General features: G+C 47.9%; 2 protein-coding genes across 14 annotated transcripts in view; one reads left to right on the forward strand and one right to left on the reverse strand.

The window, feature by feature from the left end:
* The window catches only part of THSD7B (thrombospondin type 1 domain containing 7B), a 481,009-nt gene that overhangs the window by 187,736 nt on the left and 275,962 nt on the right, over nt 1-17,311 (forward strand). For 2 of the 13 annotated variants that reach the window (XM_040704268.2, XM_040704269.2), the window contains exon 1: nt 585-665. The exons of 4 other annotated variants lie outside the window; for them this stretch is intronic. The gene's annotated coding sequence lies outside the window, so the exon portion shown is untranslated. Of the gene's footprint in view, nt 1-584; nt 1,026-1,055; nt 1,608-1,698; nt 1,762-2,051; nt 2,390-4,617; nt 4,745-5,836; nt 16,683-17,311 lie in introns of those variants that run through there. 7 more of the 13 variants (XM_040704266.2, XM_040704262.2, XM_040704264.2 and 4 more) reach the window with 7 other exon arrangements.
* On the reverse strand, nt 184-3,408 carry LOC121113399 (translation initiation factor IF-2-like). The gene is made up of 3 exons (XM_040704150.1): nt 3,351-3,408; nt 1,801-2,062; nt 184-1,207 (listed from the first exon to the last, which is right to left on the reverse strand). Exons 1-3 carry the CDS (start codon nt 3,406-3,408, stop codon nt 184-186), a joined length of 1,344 nt encoding a protein of 447 aa, XP_040560084.1.

Consider the following 17,311-nt stretch of genomic DNA (forward strand, 5'->3'; position numbering starts at 1 on the left):
ATTCGGTACCACCCTTCCTCCTCTTCCTGCAATCAATAAATATTCCCCTCCTAATCGCCGGCCTCAGCCACTTGGCCATGTCCTGCACTAATTGCGTTCCAGAAGATATCAGATGACTGCCACGACTTTGAAAGGCGGTGGGACAGCGCTCCCCGGGCAGAGCTCGCAGGGCTGGCCATTACCTCACGCGTGGGCACGGCGCCGTCTGACCGCCGCGCGAGTGGCTTTGGGGCTGGGTGAACCTGCTGTGAGAGCTCGGCGGTGAGTGTTTGATGAGGCACGGGGGGAACTCGGTCCCCTTTTAGCCCACGCGTCTAAAACAACTTTCCGCAGGACCTGGGACAGGGCTGGCACCTCCCGCCCGGACAACCGCCGCCCCGGTACCTCCGCCGCCCGCCCTGGAGCCGCACGGCAGAGGGCGTCAGACGGCGGCGGTAGCTCCGCCGGAGCCGAGCCCCGTCGGCGTGTCAGGCCGGGATGGGCGGGCGGCTGCCGAGCCTCCATCTTCGCTCCGCCCGCCTGAGGCAGCGCGCCCCTCCGCGCCGAGCGCGCGCTCCGCCCGCGGCAGCGCCCGGCGCCGCCCCGACCGCCCGGGCTCGCCCGCGGCGCCGGCTCCGCAGAGCTGCCCGCTGCAGCGCTCCCAGCCCGCGCCGGGCTGCCTGCAGGTGCGGCGGGAGGCGCGCGGGGGTCGCGGCCGGGCGGGGCCGCGAGAGCGGCGCGCGGCAGAAGTTGCTGCGGCTGCGGGACGGCGCCGGGCGAGCTGCTCCGCGCCGGCCGCTCGGTGCGCGGGGCGGGGCGGGGATCGGCGGGGGCGCTGGAAGGCGGCGGTTGCCGGCGCCGCTGCAAACTCCGGCTGTGAAAAGTAGCAGAGCTGCGGCGGCGGGGCTGCCCGGCGTTTGTCCCCCCGGTGCCGTCGCGCGGGATGGCCGGGAGAGCCGCGCCGTGCCAACCGCCCGCCCCCGGCGCGGAGGTGTCGGAGGGGGGGGTGACCGCCCGTTGATCCCTCGGGCGGTGCTGCGTGCCAGGTAACGTGCTTCGCCGCGAGCGCGCATCCCGACTTTGCCGCGTGTCTGTCTGTCTGTCCGTCCATCCGTCCGTGTGTCCGTCGGCGTCTCGCGGCGCACCCAAGGTCAGGAGCGAGCCGGGCGGCACGGGCTGCCCGCTGACCTCTGCGACCCGCGCTTCGCTTTGAAACAGACGAGGTGTTCTGTGAGGGAAGGCGCGCGGAGCGAGCCCGCCTGGGCACCTGTGGGAGGTGTGAGGGACGGGCGCGGGGACGGAGCCGCCGCCGCCGTGGAACACGGAAACTTTTCCCCCCGCCCCGATCGCAGCGTTTAAAGGCGTTTTCTGGGGAATCGGAAATAAGCCCTGCTCGTGAGTAAGCTGCCTCGCCGTGATCGCGTTTCACAGATCCCCTTTCACTCCGATAACGGAAGAGCAGAAAAGCTGTCGAGCTCCATCTGCGCGCATTAGGGGAGGCGGCTGATGCGCACCCCGGGGCCGTATTATTTGCTATTTCATTACTTCTGGATCAGTAATGACGTTCGGGAGGGCTGCGTTTGCAGCGACTGCTTTCCAGGGACGTCCCTTCACTAGAAAGCTCTCCGGTGAGGATCGCGGGGCTGATGTGCGTCTGCTCGCGCTGCCCTGGTAGGAGGCACTCGTGCTGCTCGCGCCTGCTGCTGGCAGCGCACAACTTGTGGGGTTTGCTGGCAGCGGCGTGGCTTTGGGGGGGAATCCCGGAGCTCTCCTCGTGCTTCGGTATCCGTGCTTTATTTTTTTCTTCTCGTTTTGCCTTACCGCTTTTCATGCCGGTGCATCTTGCCTTCGGAAGCAGGGCTGTCCAGCGGAGCGGCTGAGCTCTCCTGCCCGCTTCCAGCGCTCGCTCCTTCTGTTTTGCGGCGGGCCGTCACCGCGGCTGGCAGCAGGAGAGCGTGCGAGGAGGCAGAGCTGGAGCGGGCGGAACGTGCCCGGCGCTGCGGGTACCGCGCCAGGCTGCGGGGCGGCACGGGGGGGGCCCGGTGCCGCGCTTCGGCAGCTTTGGGTTCCCCGCCGCTGTCGGCTGGTGGGAAGGGAAGGATGGAAGATGTGCTGTGATGGGAACTTTCCCACCCAGGTGTCCAAGGCAACTGAGCTCGTTGGGCTGCGCAGGCTGGAAGCAGAGTGGGATAAGTCAATAATACAAATTATAAATACCCTGAGTGGGCAGTGCTGCGGCGACAACACAAATGCGTGTCTGTTCTGCCTTCCTGCCCTGCGACGTTTCTTGCACCCACCCTCCTTAGCTGGAGGGGATTATGAAAGCTGAGCAACGGGGATGCTGTTGCCGATTAACGAGGTGGTGGGAATGCCCACAGGCTGTTGCTCAGCACGGTGAGCTCCGTTGCAGGTATGCTCTGTGCTTTGTCGGCGTGTGTTGTGCTGGGGGTCGGTGCTATGGGTGGGATGGGTAAGGGGAAACTGCTTGAGCCTTGAGACTGAAGGAGGAACTTGAGGTGCTCTGTAGCTAATGGATGATGTCCTGCCAGGTTGTGCTCAACAAGTGTGTGGCTGGGCTACCAGTTGTTAAGAAGTTTCTTGAGTCTTGGGCTTGTTTCAGTATTGGGTAACAAAAGCATGGGTTTCCCAAAGCATGGCATTGTTGTTAGTGAATGCAGTAGGAAGGAGATGAAGGTTTCCCCTGTTCTAGCCATGGTTTACAGGCTCCTGTGCTATCAGTGCACCTGAGGAGGAGAGCAGCTGGGAACAACTGGGAGTGGGTGCTGATGTGATTTGCTGCCAGCCGGGGGTGTTTAGTGGCTGCAGGTGGGCTGTCCTGCCTCCTTGTAGTTGAGTCTCATAATATGACAGAGTCTGGCTTCCTGTCTAAAAGCCTCTGTGCTGTCAAGGAAGCGCCACATCCTGGGTACTTCCACACCTTTAGGATGTTAGTGGTGTTACCTGTATGGCTGTTTGCCTCAAGAACAGCAGAGGGTCGGCTGTGAGGAGGAGGTGGTGCTGCCAGGGCTCTGGTGGCTGTGTCCCATCACATCCACACCTCCTTCCAGGCTGGTGGCAAGGTGGGTGCTGTGGTAGGAGAAACAGGCAAAGCACCTCAGATAAAATAAAGTGTTGTTAATCTGAGAAATCCCAGGGAGTTGCGCCAGGAGACAGCAAAAAAGTTGTGTTGGTTGAGTTAACCAGGAGCTCCGAGTGTTGCTGTGCTCTCTGTGAGCTGCAGAAGCCCGGGCTCTGTGTCACTGACAGCGTTCTGCTGTGCTCCTGGCTCTGAGCAGATGGCTTGCTGTGTGCTGTCCTGGCTGGAACATGGAATGCTAAAAGCTTACGCTAGCCCAGGGCACACTGCTTACCATAAGTGTGCTGGTAATGTTCTTTCTGTTCCTTTTTGAATGCACTTCCTTGAGTCATCTTTAGGCATTCCTTTGTATTTCTGCTGCGCTTAGTTTTAAACTCTTGAGTATTAAGGATGTGCTGCATCACTTTTCTTTGCAATGCTTTTTTTTTTTTTAGTTATAATTCCTTTTTATGATTTCTATTTGCTAAGCTTTTATTATTTTGACTGAAACAAAGCCTGATGCTGCTGCTTTTTTTTTTTTTTTTTTTGGAAAGCTTTTCATTGCTTCTCTCTCTTCTCACACACCTTGTTGCATGCATGATGTGTCGGGTCTGCTTAGGCTGTCTGCATGCAGTGGGCTTCCTGCGCATGTTCTGGGCAGTTTGGGACAGCACTGGAGGAGGAGGCAGTGAGTATTTCTGAAGTGCTGGGGGCGGGCTGAAGTAACGTGGCAGCCTTCTGTTCCCATCCTTGCTGTGGCTAATGGACAGAAGGCTGTTTGTGCCTCCTGGCCTGGCACAGCCCTATGAAAGGAATATGGCCCCAAGCGGTCTCCTCAGTTGCTGGGTGGAGCCGAGGCAGGTTTTGATCCATCTCCCACAGCGGCCAATAACTCACACTGGTGTTTCAGCATGCTGCAAAAGCAGCCTGGCTTTCTGTCTGTTGTGTGAACAGGAGATTGGGTAGAGAACTCACCATCGCAGGGTTTGTAGGAGTTTGTGTTTATACATGCGTGACGTGGCAGTGGTGTTTGGTCACTAGATAGAGATTCTGTCTTTGCTCAGCATCAGAATCACTGGATTTTCACTGGGATATGCAAAACTGTCTTCAGATTGCTGTTACCACCCATCAGAGAGCAGCAGTGCAATGGGAGCAGAGTTACCGCAGTGTGGGGCAGCGGTTCCTGGGGCACTGTTCCAATGGGCACTGACCTCTGTGTGCTGAGGTGCCTGGAAAGCACTTATTTAGGGATCTGTGTTTCTGTTTGGGTACTCGCAGTAAGCACAACGTGAAGCTTTAGCAACCACTCATGGTGGAGTTGGTGGTGAGAGCCATCCCCAGCAATGACATGTGGTTCACATTGCACCAGTATACCCTTTGTGGTAGCAGTTGTATCACTAATGTGTGATACCTGTTTGGGAAAGAGAAGACCTGGGGGGTGAGGGCAGCTTGGTGGGTGAGGCCAGTTTATTTCACAAACCATCCCAACAGAAAAACACAATAGAATTTGTTTTGTTTTGCTAATTAAAATTCTAGCTCTGCTCCTTCTTGTTTTAAAACAGCCGGGAGGATAACCTGCCTTGTTTAAGAATATGCACTGAGTTACACAATTGTTAATAAAAGAGAGAATATGCCCGCAGCAAGAAGGCAATGGATGGGAGAGCAGTGTGCAGGTGCAGCACTGTAAAGGTGAGTGCCACTCAGCCATGAGTGAATGGGACTGAAGCTCTGGTCTGTGCGTGGGGGGCTGCTCAGTGCTGCTCTGCATCTGTGTGCATTGAGGCAGCTCCCCCAGCATGCCGCCGAGGCTCAGCACGGATGATTTCTGTTCTCCTGGAGGGTAATTTGTCAGGAGATGAGCAGCAATACGCTCTGTGTTTCTGACAGCAGCACGGACAGGTCCAGAGAAAGGCTTCATTTTGGGGGTGAAGTAACTTTAAACTTTCCATCAATAAAAAAATAAGATTTTTTTTTTCCCTCCCCATTGAAAGTACTTCAGTGGCTTTGTTAAACTGAGAGGGTCAGAGCTTTGGTGAGGACAAAACTCGGTTTGTGGGGAGTGTTTCCAGTGAGAGATCCCCACTTTAGGAGGATTAAAACGGTTTGGGATCTTGTAAGTGTTGTCAGAGAGTTGCAAGATTTCATTGCAGTGGCTTTAAGTAAATCCTTCATTCAAAATGTAAATTAAAAAAAATAATCAGAAGGTTAAATTTGCCCGGAATGAAACGGTCATTCTTCTGGAATAAAGCTTGACAGCGTCTGAGGGAAAGTGTTCGGGTTGCTTTGTGGTAAGGGCTGGAAAGAAAATAAGCATTCGGTTCTTGTTCAGTTCTTTTTGCTCAGCTTTGTGTATGTGTGTGTGTGTGGTTTTTTTTTTTTTTCCTTCCCTATTTTTGCAGTTGGTCAATTGAACAGAGAAGCCCATTAATCTTATGGACCAGCTCTGAGAGCCTTGAGGATTGCTGTCTTCCCGTTACTTTGGCTTTTGGGCTGAGGTGCACCTGGCTCCCTTTCTTCTTTTCGACTATCAGCCCTGGTTGAAGTACCAGAGACATACACTTGATAGAGTAACTCTCCAAGAAGGCTTTCTGAGGCTTTTGTTGACAGTTCACGTCGTGCTGTGTTCTCTCCTGTGTCCGTGGGGCTCAGGGCTGGAGTGAGGTGGAGGAGTCTGAAGTGTTTGCTGTGTGCTGCAGTCCTCGAGGGAATTGCTGGGATGACGCACCGTGCTGAGGCTGACCTGGTGGGAGAATGGGCAAATGTGGAGAAGCTTTATGAGCTGGTGGGGGGCGGTGAGACAAATACGTGGCTCGTAGGAGGGAAAACAGTAGGATGTGTTTAAAATAATAGGAGGTTGCTCAGTAGCTTGCAAAGATGATGTGAAATGTGGCGTGGGGATGAGGAGAAGGGGTTGGTGCGTGAGTGACGGCCGTGAGATGGTGGCAATTTGGAGCTGATTGACGATGACAGGAAGGAGCTCTGGTGAGTGAAAGCAAGAAGGAGAAGGGGCAAACGAGAAGGCTGGTGTCGAGAAGTGGGCTTGGACTGTGAATGTGCGCACAGAGCCGATGGATTGAAACCTCTGAGTGACAGGGAGCGAAGAGAAGACATGAAAAAGAGACATGATGCGGCTTCGATTTTAGTGAGCTGCAACAAAGAGGATGTTTTATGTCACTCTGATCATGATGGAAATAGGAGCCGGGAAGGAGAGGAGAAACCTTAATGAACAAACGGGATGGAGACAGAGATGGCGTGTCAAATGACTCGTTCCCTGCGAAGTAAAATAATAACAAAAAAAGGATGCTCCCCTCCTTCTGGAATCCAAGCCATCCACCCTCCACCCCATTTTATATATTTAGGCACATCAGTGATAATATATCACGTCAGATGCGTTTGATGTATCTGCTTATATCATGTCTAATCTTGGCAGGAAGTATAACAGTAATTACATTTCCTGTCAGGCTGATCGCCTCTCCCTGCGCCTGAGCCCAGCACTCTCTATATGTGGGTGCAGCTTTTCTTCTGGATATTTGGGTGACTCTCAGCTCTGCGGTGTCCTCTCTGTGGCTCCAGAGGAGTTTTGTAGCCAATCAGTCTTCCAAATTAGCAGTAATGACGTCCGTATCAGGGCCGTTTAACACAGAAGGGTATTGATGATTAACTGATGATTAATTTTTTTGAGGCTGGAAGCCATACGATATATTTGTGTATTTTATTTGTGCATGGGGATCGCCTTGTGAAAACATGCATTAATTACACCTTGAAAAGAGGGCACCAGGTGCCTTTGTGGGGTACTTCTGAAGATGACATGCTGAGTTTTTCTCCACGTTTGGTGGTTTCATAACAAATATTAGGTGAAGGCAACAAATAATAACTACATGTCTGAGGGAAAAGAAGGAGGGGCGGTGGAAATGGAATGAGGAGTGGTGGCAGTGGAAGTGAAGGATATTGCTCCCAGCTCTGTGACTTCACTGAGCGTAACCCGGCAATGCCGTCCTCCTGCAGGGGGTGTTGAAGGGGTGCAGCATGGGATGCACAACTTCATGCCATTGTGAAAGCATTTTCCAAGTTATTTGCTAAAAATACCTCTGGAATGGAGAGCATCAGAACTGCAGCAGCGGTGGAAATGGGGGGAGCAGCTGGTCCTAGGGAGAAGAGCAGGTTTGGAGGGGAAAGCTCTGGGAATTACTGCTCTGAAAGGCTGGTTTGCGGTCAGGATTAATGTCCCTCTGTCTTTGGGAAGATTCAAATAGTTCCCAGTTTGTGCTAAACTTTAAAGGAAAAATGTGAATATCCCTTCTGGGACCGAGAGCTAAAGGTCAGAGATTGTGAACAGCAGCATTAATTGCTCCACTAAACGGAAAACCCATCGGCATCTTTAACGGGTTGCCTATGGATGAGAGCAATATTCATGCTGGTGAGTGATGACACAGCAAGATTCCAATGGGGGGAGGTAGTTTTTTCCTTGTTACTCCACGATAAGACAGTCACGTTGATAATTGTCTGGAGGTTGGAATGAGATGATTGTGGAGTTCCCTTCCAATCTACGGAGCTTTGGGTGTTATTTCGTTTGTGTGCTGTGTCTCTATTCCATTGCTACAGATGGCACAGGATCAAGCTCCAAGAAATGCTAACCATGGGATGTAGGCATTGTGGGGCCTTGTGCCATCCAGTGCTGACAGCATGCTTTGCTTTACTTAAATTATATGTTGAAATTTTGGTTAGACAATCTGGCTGTGTTGTTGGTACCCTTCCAGCACGTGATGCCACACTGGATCTCCAATCCTCAGGTCAGCATCTCTGTGTGTGTTTGGATGCTACTGATTTCTTAAAAAGCCCCATTGGTTTAGGATATGGGAGTTATCCTGCGTGTGCTCACACTGCTCTGCTGAGCGCTCATCACTGGCTCAGCTGCACTGGGAGGATGTGAATACTGGGGGAAGCAGTGATATACAGTAGGACTTGCTGTTGCAGTGGATTGCTGCGTGTATGATTTTGTATAACGATAGTGAAGCTGTTTCTGCTTTTCTTCTCTCACTGACATATTCAGTGGATTAATGCACGTTTTCTTATGCAATCAAGGGTCTTGGAAATCAGAAATTTCCTTGTGTTGCAGAAGGAATTCATTTATTTTTTATTTCTACAGCTCTGTTTGCAAAAGAACCCTTTGCAAAGTCACTTGTTGCTAATACTGAGTGAGGCTGTGCTCAGCCCTGTGCTGCTCTCAGCACTCCCTGCTGCTGTGTTCCTCGAAGGAAGCCGCTGTCTCTGGGGAGGGAGGGGAGGTGGGGGGGAGTACAGTGGTTTGCAAACAAGATTTTTTTTTTTTTAAATACTTAAATTGGTTTAACTTTGTAGCAACAGGTGGCAGACTTTCTTATTTTACTGCTCTTTATTTTGGATATGCTGTGGAAAATTATTTAGATTTGGCTGTCGCAGTCATTTGGGAAAAAAGTAATTGCATGCCAACTGCGTTTTAGACTTAGCTAATAGGAGCTTGCCTTCACCAGTGCAGTTTCTAGCAAATCCTGTTGGACTGTGCAATGATGTGCTTGGATTAAGTTTCCTCCCTATTGCGCATTCTACAGCAAAACGCATTTTCTGTTAGGCTGGTGGATAGTTGTATGGGATGGATTTTGTTTGCTTTTGAAATAGCAGAAGCCTCCTAGGCAGTTCCATCAAATCTCTGCAAGCAGAGCCCGGCTCCTGTCTGCTCCCCGCCAGACGGCTGCTCCACGGGGCTCTGGGACAAAGTGAGCGAAGGTTGATGGTAGGACACGGGTTGGTGCTGATTCTCTTGGTGGATCACAGAATCATAGAATGGCCTGGGTTGAAAAGGACCACAATGATCATCGAGTTTCAACCCCCCTGCTACGTGCAGGGTTGCCAACCAGCAGACCAGGCTGCCCAGAACCACATCCAGCCTGGCCTTGAATGCCTCCAGGGATGGGGCATCCACAACCTCCTTGGGCAACCTGTTCAGTGCGTCACCACCCTCTGGGTGAATGGTGCCTGATAAGCAAAATGGGAGTCTGACTGCTAAAGAAGATGAAAAATTTGTTTCCAAAGAGAAATACTTTGACTCTAACAATAGGCTTAGAGCATGTAAGCAATCTTGAGTTTTGCACTTCTCTGTTTGCCTGTCAGAGCAGGATTCTGTACAGATGGTGGGGTCTCCCTTACAGCACCCAGTGTGAATGAAGAAGGGCAGCGCTTCGCTTGACCTCACCTGTAGATACTTAAGGTATTTCCCCACAGCAGGATACTTCAGAAGTTGCAGCTGGTGGTTGTTTGGCAGCATTGACCCAGGTGCTCGGGTGGTCAGAGCGGAGCCCCGGAGGCAATGCCCCAGGCCTGCCCTTCTCACTGTAGCCTGAGTTTTTGTGCTGCTGAGTTCTGTAACCACACGCTGCCGAAAATGTTTGCCTTTTCAGTGGATTCAGATCTCCCAGAATAAATAGCTGCAGGTTGAAGTACTGGCAGCCCAGCCCTGCGGATTACTCTCGCGTTTGTTTGGTATCTGGGGATGCTGCCGGCAGAGCTAAAAGCTCTGAGCTGATCGGTATCAAGCTTTTAAAAGGAACAGCAGAAGTGTGAGTGTCAAATTCCGCAGAAGATCTGAATATCTCCTTTTTTGATGTGAACTTGGCTGAAATGTTTAAAGTAAAGTAATACTACCGTGAATGTCTGACCTTTTAATTAAAACTTTGCTGGTTTTGTCAAGGTATTTTCCACCGTAACGCTCTCAGTGGCAGAGCTTTTTGTATTCTCCTCAACGGGTAAATGATTAATGGTCTCAGCACTGCCTTCTGGATCACCTTGTAAGAGGTCTCCTTCATCAATCTGGCAAGGGGATTGTATGGCAGTTTGCACCCTAATTACAGTCCCCAGCTGGGGATGTGCTGCTTAACAGATGACTTGGAGTGGAAGTGTGGTCGGCGCACGTATGGACGGCCACGGAGTTGTGTGATGCTCAGCTGCAACAATTTGATTTCCTTTCTGGAAAAAAAATCCACTTCAATATAAACAGCGCGGCAGACAAAAGCGTTTAGCTGGAATTAACTCTGTAACTTAAAGGTTTAATAATAACAGCAGTTCTGCTTCTCCCCGTTTTCATCTCTTCCTTCCTTTCCTCTTGCAGTTTTACAGACCAGGGCAGTACTGCAAGCCAGAAATTGTATTAGCAGCACAAACATTAAGGTATTCTACAGGGCAAAACAAAAGTGATTCAAAAGGTGCTGTTATAGATAATAAGTTTTAGCGTTGAACACTTTACCCAGAAGACAGCAGATTACTTCCAGTGGTCTGTCATTATTGCTGGCCTTTTTTTTTTGTTCCTGGCTCATTTGTGGTGCAGTGCTGGCTGTCAGTTAAGATGTATTTCTGACCGAGCAATGAAGACAGCTGCCCTGCTGTCCGCCACGTGTGTTGCTGACCGTGCACGTGTGTGCTGTTGCTCAGGCTGATGCATCTGAGTGTGCTGTTCAGGAACAGCTTAGTTAAGGACTGAGGCATGGAGGAGAGCTGGCACAGCACCCAGATGGGCTCGGAGCAAGGTGCCCATTGTGGCAGCTGGCCGTGAGAAGATGAGGTGCTTGGAAAGCATGTCATTTCTAAATTGTTTCGTTTACATATCAGTGTTATAGCAGATAATATTGCACAACCAAAGTGGTGAATATATTGCGGTGAATCTGCAAGACTATCTTTTTTTCTTTTTTTAAAAAAAACTTAGTAAGAAGTCTGAGATTTATCTCAGTACTGCTAATTTCCCACTGGGTGTTGTGTACTTGGAGGATAAAGGCAGTGGAGAGGGCACTGGAGACTGAAGCTGGGCATAGGAAGCAAGTGTGATTTGTGCCTGTACCCCAGAAACTGGACTTGAAGACTAACACTTGTGTTTAGGGCAGTAGTAATAGTTGTGTGGTGGATGTGTGTGTGTGACTGACTCGGAGAGGGGAGGAGAAAAAGTCTTGCTACTCAATGAAGCAGTTGCACAAATCTGAGCTGTATGCTGCAAGGTGTTACCGAGTGTTGGGAGTCCGCTCTCTGCTCTCAAGCTCATGTCACAGAGATGGACGAGGGCAGATAGGCGTGTGTGAGGGAGGAACTTGTCACTGTCTGGTGCCTGATTTACAAGAAATCCATGTACAGTGTTTTCATCCCTAGAGATGGTCAGATAATAGTTTGTTATGGTGCATTTACTCTTCTGGGTTTCCTTCACCGTGACAAATAGAAGAATTGATCCCAGAGCTGTTGTATAAAACATATATTATCCAGAAATTGCGTGTACTGTGAGGTAGAACCTCTTCTGAGAGGTCATCTGGAAGGCTCTGCTTTCTTCATTCCAAGTTTTTATCAAAACGCGTGGTTTCCTGATCTTTTGGTTTCTACGTACTCCTTCAGCTCTCATCTGGGGAAAGCAGTCCTTCCATTCCTTGTCCTTCTGGCTGAAGATTGAAGGCAGTCTATTTCTTCTGTTTTTCCTTCTTGTTAAAAACCCAATGCAGTGCTTCCTCCATATCTGTCTTTCAGATGGGATAGCACCACGGTTCGATGTTTGCATGAGCGTCCATCATCCTTCTGTTCGCGGAAGCAATTGGAAGCAAATGATCCAGGTTGCTGCAATTCCTCACACTTTGTGTCCTTTCCAGTTGTGCCGCTGGAGCTCCTTCCCCGAGCCGAGCTGACACACGGTGAGGCAGCACGCCTCGGCTGGCAGCCCTGTTGGTTGTTGGGTGCACTGCCTTTTGCCCGGCGTAGTTTGACCACGGTTGCTCCTCCAGGTTTTGTTCCAGGACAAAAGCACCGCAGGTACTTGGGGGAGAGGAAGGCATTTTCTCCTAAATTACTTCAGTAAATGGAAGGCCTTTTTTTTTTTTTTTTACTCAGGCTGAAGACTTTGTCTTGGCTGCAAGCCTGGGAGATTTAAACATTTGCTGTTCCTTTTATTGTTCAGACCTGTGCTGCATATTTTAAGGGAGCAAGTGGTCTGTCAAGTTATTAGAAATCATTACTTTGCCACAGAGTTATTGAATGGATGTGCAAACAGGTGTTTGTCAGGTTTTGCCTTCTGGGCTGAATATTTTTGATGTTTCAGGAACTTTTATGTGCAGTCAACCATTGCGCTTTGTATAGGAGAGCGCTTGATTCAGATTATCCAAGCAATCAGGGAGCAGAGATGTGGCTCTGTGATTCATAATTGAAATTTAGCCTTTAGATTAACTTCATTAGTATGCTGTTGAACAAGGACCGAGTGTTAATAAATGAAAAATCCTTCTGGGTTTCAGCACTGAGTACCACTGCGGGTCTTTGCAGTCCATTATGAATATTATATTTTTGCTGTGACAGCATTATTTTAGATTTGAGCACATTCGTTTTGGTTTTATTCATCAGAATTGTACAGATGCTTCTGTGAGAGACAGAGAAAGGTTTTTATGTTGCGTAAGGTGAAAAACAAAGTTCTGGGAAAGCTGTGTTTGTGGGCCATTCTGAGATCCAGGAAAAGAATTCTAGAAAACAGACTGAAGTTTCCTTTCCAAATGGCATTTTAGAGTAGTGGTGAAACCAAACACTTCTTCAAGGGCTTTCTGGGGAAGTAGAAAGCTAACAATCATCTCCGCTCGTTAGATGATGGGCTTGTGAATGCTTGTGAAATTGGACTTGTTTATTCTATCGAGATTAAAAATATTAATTTATTGCTTCTATGTTTGTTTGCTTTGTAAATTTTTGGACTTGATTCTCATTATTCTTTTTGGATCTGGATTTGCAGTTTAGCAAAGCATACAGTGGCACTTGACTGCGTTTGAATGTCCCGGGACTTCAGGTAACTGCTTAAAGCTTGCTCCATTCCTGGCACCTCATGCTGTCTATCGCGTATCTGTGTGCCGCTGCAGGTGAGTATTCAGACCTCTGTAGTGGAAGGTTTTGGGTGCAAAATAAAGGTGAATGTAGTTGAACTTCCAGCGCCTGTGCCGTACCTTTTAGGAAGCTGTTATTGTTTCTACTACTTAAGCTGTTTTTGTATTTTTATGTCATGTTTTGTATGCTCTGCGTGGCTTTATGGAAGATTTGGATGGATTCTCATTTGTCATACAGCAATACTAAGAAAGCACATTCAAGGAAAAAATACTGGGTTACCGGAATGGAAAAGAAGATAATAGGGATTTTTGGTTCCTTTCCATCCTTGGAGCTGCTCTTGATCTCCCTGAAGCTGGTATCAGAATATTTTGAGTTATCTGTACATATGCTCTTCAGTGGAGAGTCGTACACTTGATGTAATTCTGTGTACTTTGAGGTGGCGCAGCATCTGCTTCTGCAGGAAAGGATTAGAATGTTACGAATTCAGCTTTTTTCTCCATGCAGCCTTGAGAGAGGCTGAACAACAGAGCCGGTTGGTGTCGTGTTCTTTAAGGTTGGCAGCAGGTTTGAACTCGCAGAAGTCTTGTGCTGTCTTAGAGGAGTTCAGCTCCGGGGAGCTTCGTGGCTTATGGCAACTGAGCAGCTTTGTTCTGTGATAGACACGCTGCTGATGTTTGAACGTTTGCAAAGGAAATGTGAAGAGAAAAGCAGAAAGGGTTCGTTACAATACACGTGTTTGGTTCAAGTCCTTGAGTAATTGTGAAAAGTGTAGACTGTGATCTCTTGGCGTATTTGAATGGAAATACATGTTTCTCTATTAGGCTTTTCCATGAAGGTTTGCAGTACAGCAGGAGGGGACTTAAAAATACTGGAAGTTATGACTGAGAAAAATCAGTTTGTAGGAGGCAGTTCAAGATGAATGGAATTCCATAATTTCCATTATTTCCTCCTGGGGAAGACCTAAGTAGAAGCAATGCACGTCCCAGAGTTCCCTACCACTCAGAAGAAGCTGCTGTTGGGAAAACTGGAATTAAGCTTCATGGATTGGCTCTGGGGAGTAGGGGGAACTTGACAAGGAAGCCATTGCTAGATCCAGCTTCTCACAGCCACGTCATGGAGGAAGTGAGATATTTGACTTCCAGATCCAGTACACTCAGTAGATGACACTGGAGCACTTTGTGAAGGTACTTGAGTAGCGGGAAGGCGATAGCTTTGCCTCACCGAGGAAAGTTTCCAGTAGGAAGATAATATGAGAGGTGCAAAAATGTCCTGAAGAGTTTGGGGAAAAGAAAGTCCTGTTTGGTTTTCAAGAAACCACTGTCGATGCTGTTTTCCAGCAAGATGCAGGATACATGTAATAAATGCTCTGGGGATGCTCAGGAGTCAAATGTGTTCTCCAACATTTCTGTTTTGTATAATAGAGAACCAGAATTTTTCAGTTCATCCTGATCTGTAGGCTGTAGCAACCCCAAACCTTGGCAGCTGCAGCTGGGGAACGTGTCCAGCCTTTGCACGCCCTGACAAACCTGCAGCCAAGCCAGGGCCCTCACTACCAGGGTACAGCTGCCCTTGCTCAGCAGATTTGCCATGCTTCTGAAAGAGAAATACTTGTCGTTATCTAGATAACTCAAGATCATGCTTACCTCAAAAGTTATCACAAATTGCAAGTAGTCATTTATTTATAAAATTCAAAATTTGCAGATGTAAGCGAAGGCTTTCATTTCTTTGTGTGTGTTTACAAAGATCCAGCTGGAAAGATTTCTCTCCCTCTTTTTCTACCTGATGTTCTGGAGCGTTTCTGAATGTAGTGGTGATGAAGTGTTCCCTCTTCTTGCGTTCCTGGTGCTTCCTGCAGCATTAATTGGAGAGTTCTTATATGTCGGGTGTTATGGTCCACCTTTCTTTTGAGGTCCATGTAGGCAGATTAACCTTTTAATCAAAATCTAGCTTATTATCCAGGGGTTAGTGTGACCATTTACTTTTATTAAAACAAGTATTACTTTATTTCTTTGGAAATCCAAATGCATGTCATTTCCTGCATTTAATTGACTGCTTAATTCCTCCATGCTTCAGTGAAGGCCAAACCCCTTCTCTTCTATCTCTTTGATAGCTCACTGACTAACCCAGTGCAGGTATCTCCTCTGCTGAGTCCTGCTTCACACTCTATAGTAATGAGGCTACTAGAGAAAAGGTAGTAACGTGTATGGAAAATGTACATTGTGTGTTAATGGATCTTGGCTGAGACTACAGCATCTGAACAGTGGTTTGACTTGGAGTGGTTGAGCTCAACCATAAGTCCTCTAGGAATATTATAACGTATGGATATCATTATTCAAGCTGCAAATGATGGTAGAGCTTAGTTTTTGTGAGATGAATGTGTAGGAAGTAAAACCATGAGTGATAACCTCTTGATGCTTGAGCTGACGACTCCTCCATGCTTTCTTGGTCTCTGTGCCCTCCTCACCCTCCCTACCTCTTGTTATGATCACAACCAAAAGTGGAAATACCAAAGGGAATAACTCTGAAACCATCTGAAATCACTGAGAGGCTTCTCGTTGATTTAGGTGTGAACAAGAAGGCTAATGGGCTTGTGTTTAGCTTAAAGTGAATTTCCTGCTACAGAGGCACTGTCTGGAAATAAACTATTTCAGATACCTTCCTGTTTCTCTAGTGACATAATACTGTGAAGTCTGAAAATCAATATACTTTGAAGGAGTTTTAGGAAAAATGACAAACCTTTCAATAATATCTGTTTCTGGCTTTCAATATTGCTATTTTGGTAATCCAGATGTTGATTTTTGTTTTTTTTTTGTTTTCTTTAGTAGTCCATAGAATCTCAGTCTTGGCTTACTTGTGGAAAATGCCTGGTGGGTTGTTTCTATTGAAAGAAAGCTTAATCTTTGGATTCACCGATCCTCTCTTCTAGTCAGAGCTGCCACTTGCTTCAAGTCAGTTCCGGCATGCTATAAATCAGAGCCTTCTGAGTGGTCAATCAGTGAGTGATTGCATTCTGCAGCACTGGAAGGCAATCTTTCCTGGTTTAAAATTGAAGTAAAGTGATCTGAAAGGGCTGAGCACAGTGCTCGGAGCTTGTGAGCTCTGCAGCCAGGATTTCTGTCATGAGTTTGCAGTGGGAGCCTGGGCAAGGAGCTGTATATTTGCACTGTAGAAATATACTTTCTGCTTGAGTCTCTGGCTTTTTTTTTTCCCTCTTTTTCCTCCTTCCCACTCCTTTTTTTTTTTCTTTCACCTGTGTTAAAGTTGAGCTTTTTTGTGGATATACTCCTGTATGAAAGTTCCACGTTATTCAGCTTTGTGCTACCTGGCAGTACTCAGAGGCAGGAAATCAAGGTCCTTGGTGCTTCTCTCAGATGGAGTTATCAATGCCAATGGGGGTCTAAAATAAAGTAGTAAGGAAGAAAAGTTTGCATTTTCAAAAGTCTTTGACACGTCTGCAGAGAAATTGGAAATAAGTCCAAATGGACCTTTAAGATCTCTTCAAAAGTTTAATAGTATATTGATTTTCTTTAAAGTTATAGAAAGCCTTCATGCTGTGCCATGTCTTGTTTCTGCCGTAGCCCATAGTTTGGAAGCACTCAAATCTTTTGTGGCTCTGAGTAGCAAATGAGAAGCGCATCATGATGGAACCAGCACTGACCTCTCTGTGTTAGTAGCAAAAAGCACTGGGAGGTGATGAAGTCCTCTGTGCCTCAGGCTCTGGAAGAGGTGGCACTGCTCTGACATTGGAATTCCTGTCTGGATCTCAAAGGTAGCCCATCTATTTCGTGTAACCTTTCTGTAATTTCAGCAGATGAGAAAGCGCTTGTCAGTGCGATGATACACAATATTTTAGCTTATTAAGGAAAAAAATGTACTTCTAAAACATCCACTTGAAAAGTGGGACAAATTCCATAATTATGTATAACTGAACAAATTTTAAGACTTGTGCAATTGTTTCAGAATTAAACATGCTTTAAAAATAACAGGAGATGAAATCCGTTTTCCCCGCGGTAGATGAAACGATGAGGATAACCGATAGCAAATCAAAGGGAAGCAGGGATGGTCTTTCATCCCTTTGCCCCGTTGCTGTCTGTGGCTCTTCGGCTGTGGTGTTCTGCTCACTTTGAAATCGCCCCAGTTAGGATGGTCTGAAGCTATTGTTGCTGGGAGGGAAATGTTTTTGCATGAGAAAAGTGTTTTGTCTGACTAGGCTTGAAAGATCTTCAGTAGCAGCTCCAGTTTCAAAAATACAGCCGGCATCATAGCGTGGGCAAGCAGGAAAATCAAAGAAGTACATTTGTGGACTGCATGCTGTATTTCTTTTTTCTTTATTTCTTATCAGAATGACTCTGAAATTCTGTTGTGTTGAAATTACAGCAAGGAAATGTTTCTGTTTTT

Source organism: Gallus gallus, chromosome 7, assembly GCF_016699485.2.
Source record: "Gallus gallus isolate bGalGal1 chromosome 7, bGalGal1.mat.broiler.GRCg7b, whole genome shotgun sequence".
Lineage (NCBI taxonomy): Eukaryota > Metazoa > Chordata > Aves > Galliformes > Phasianidae > Gallus > Gallus gallus.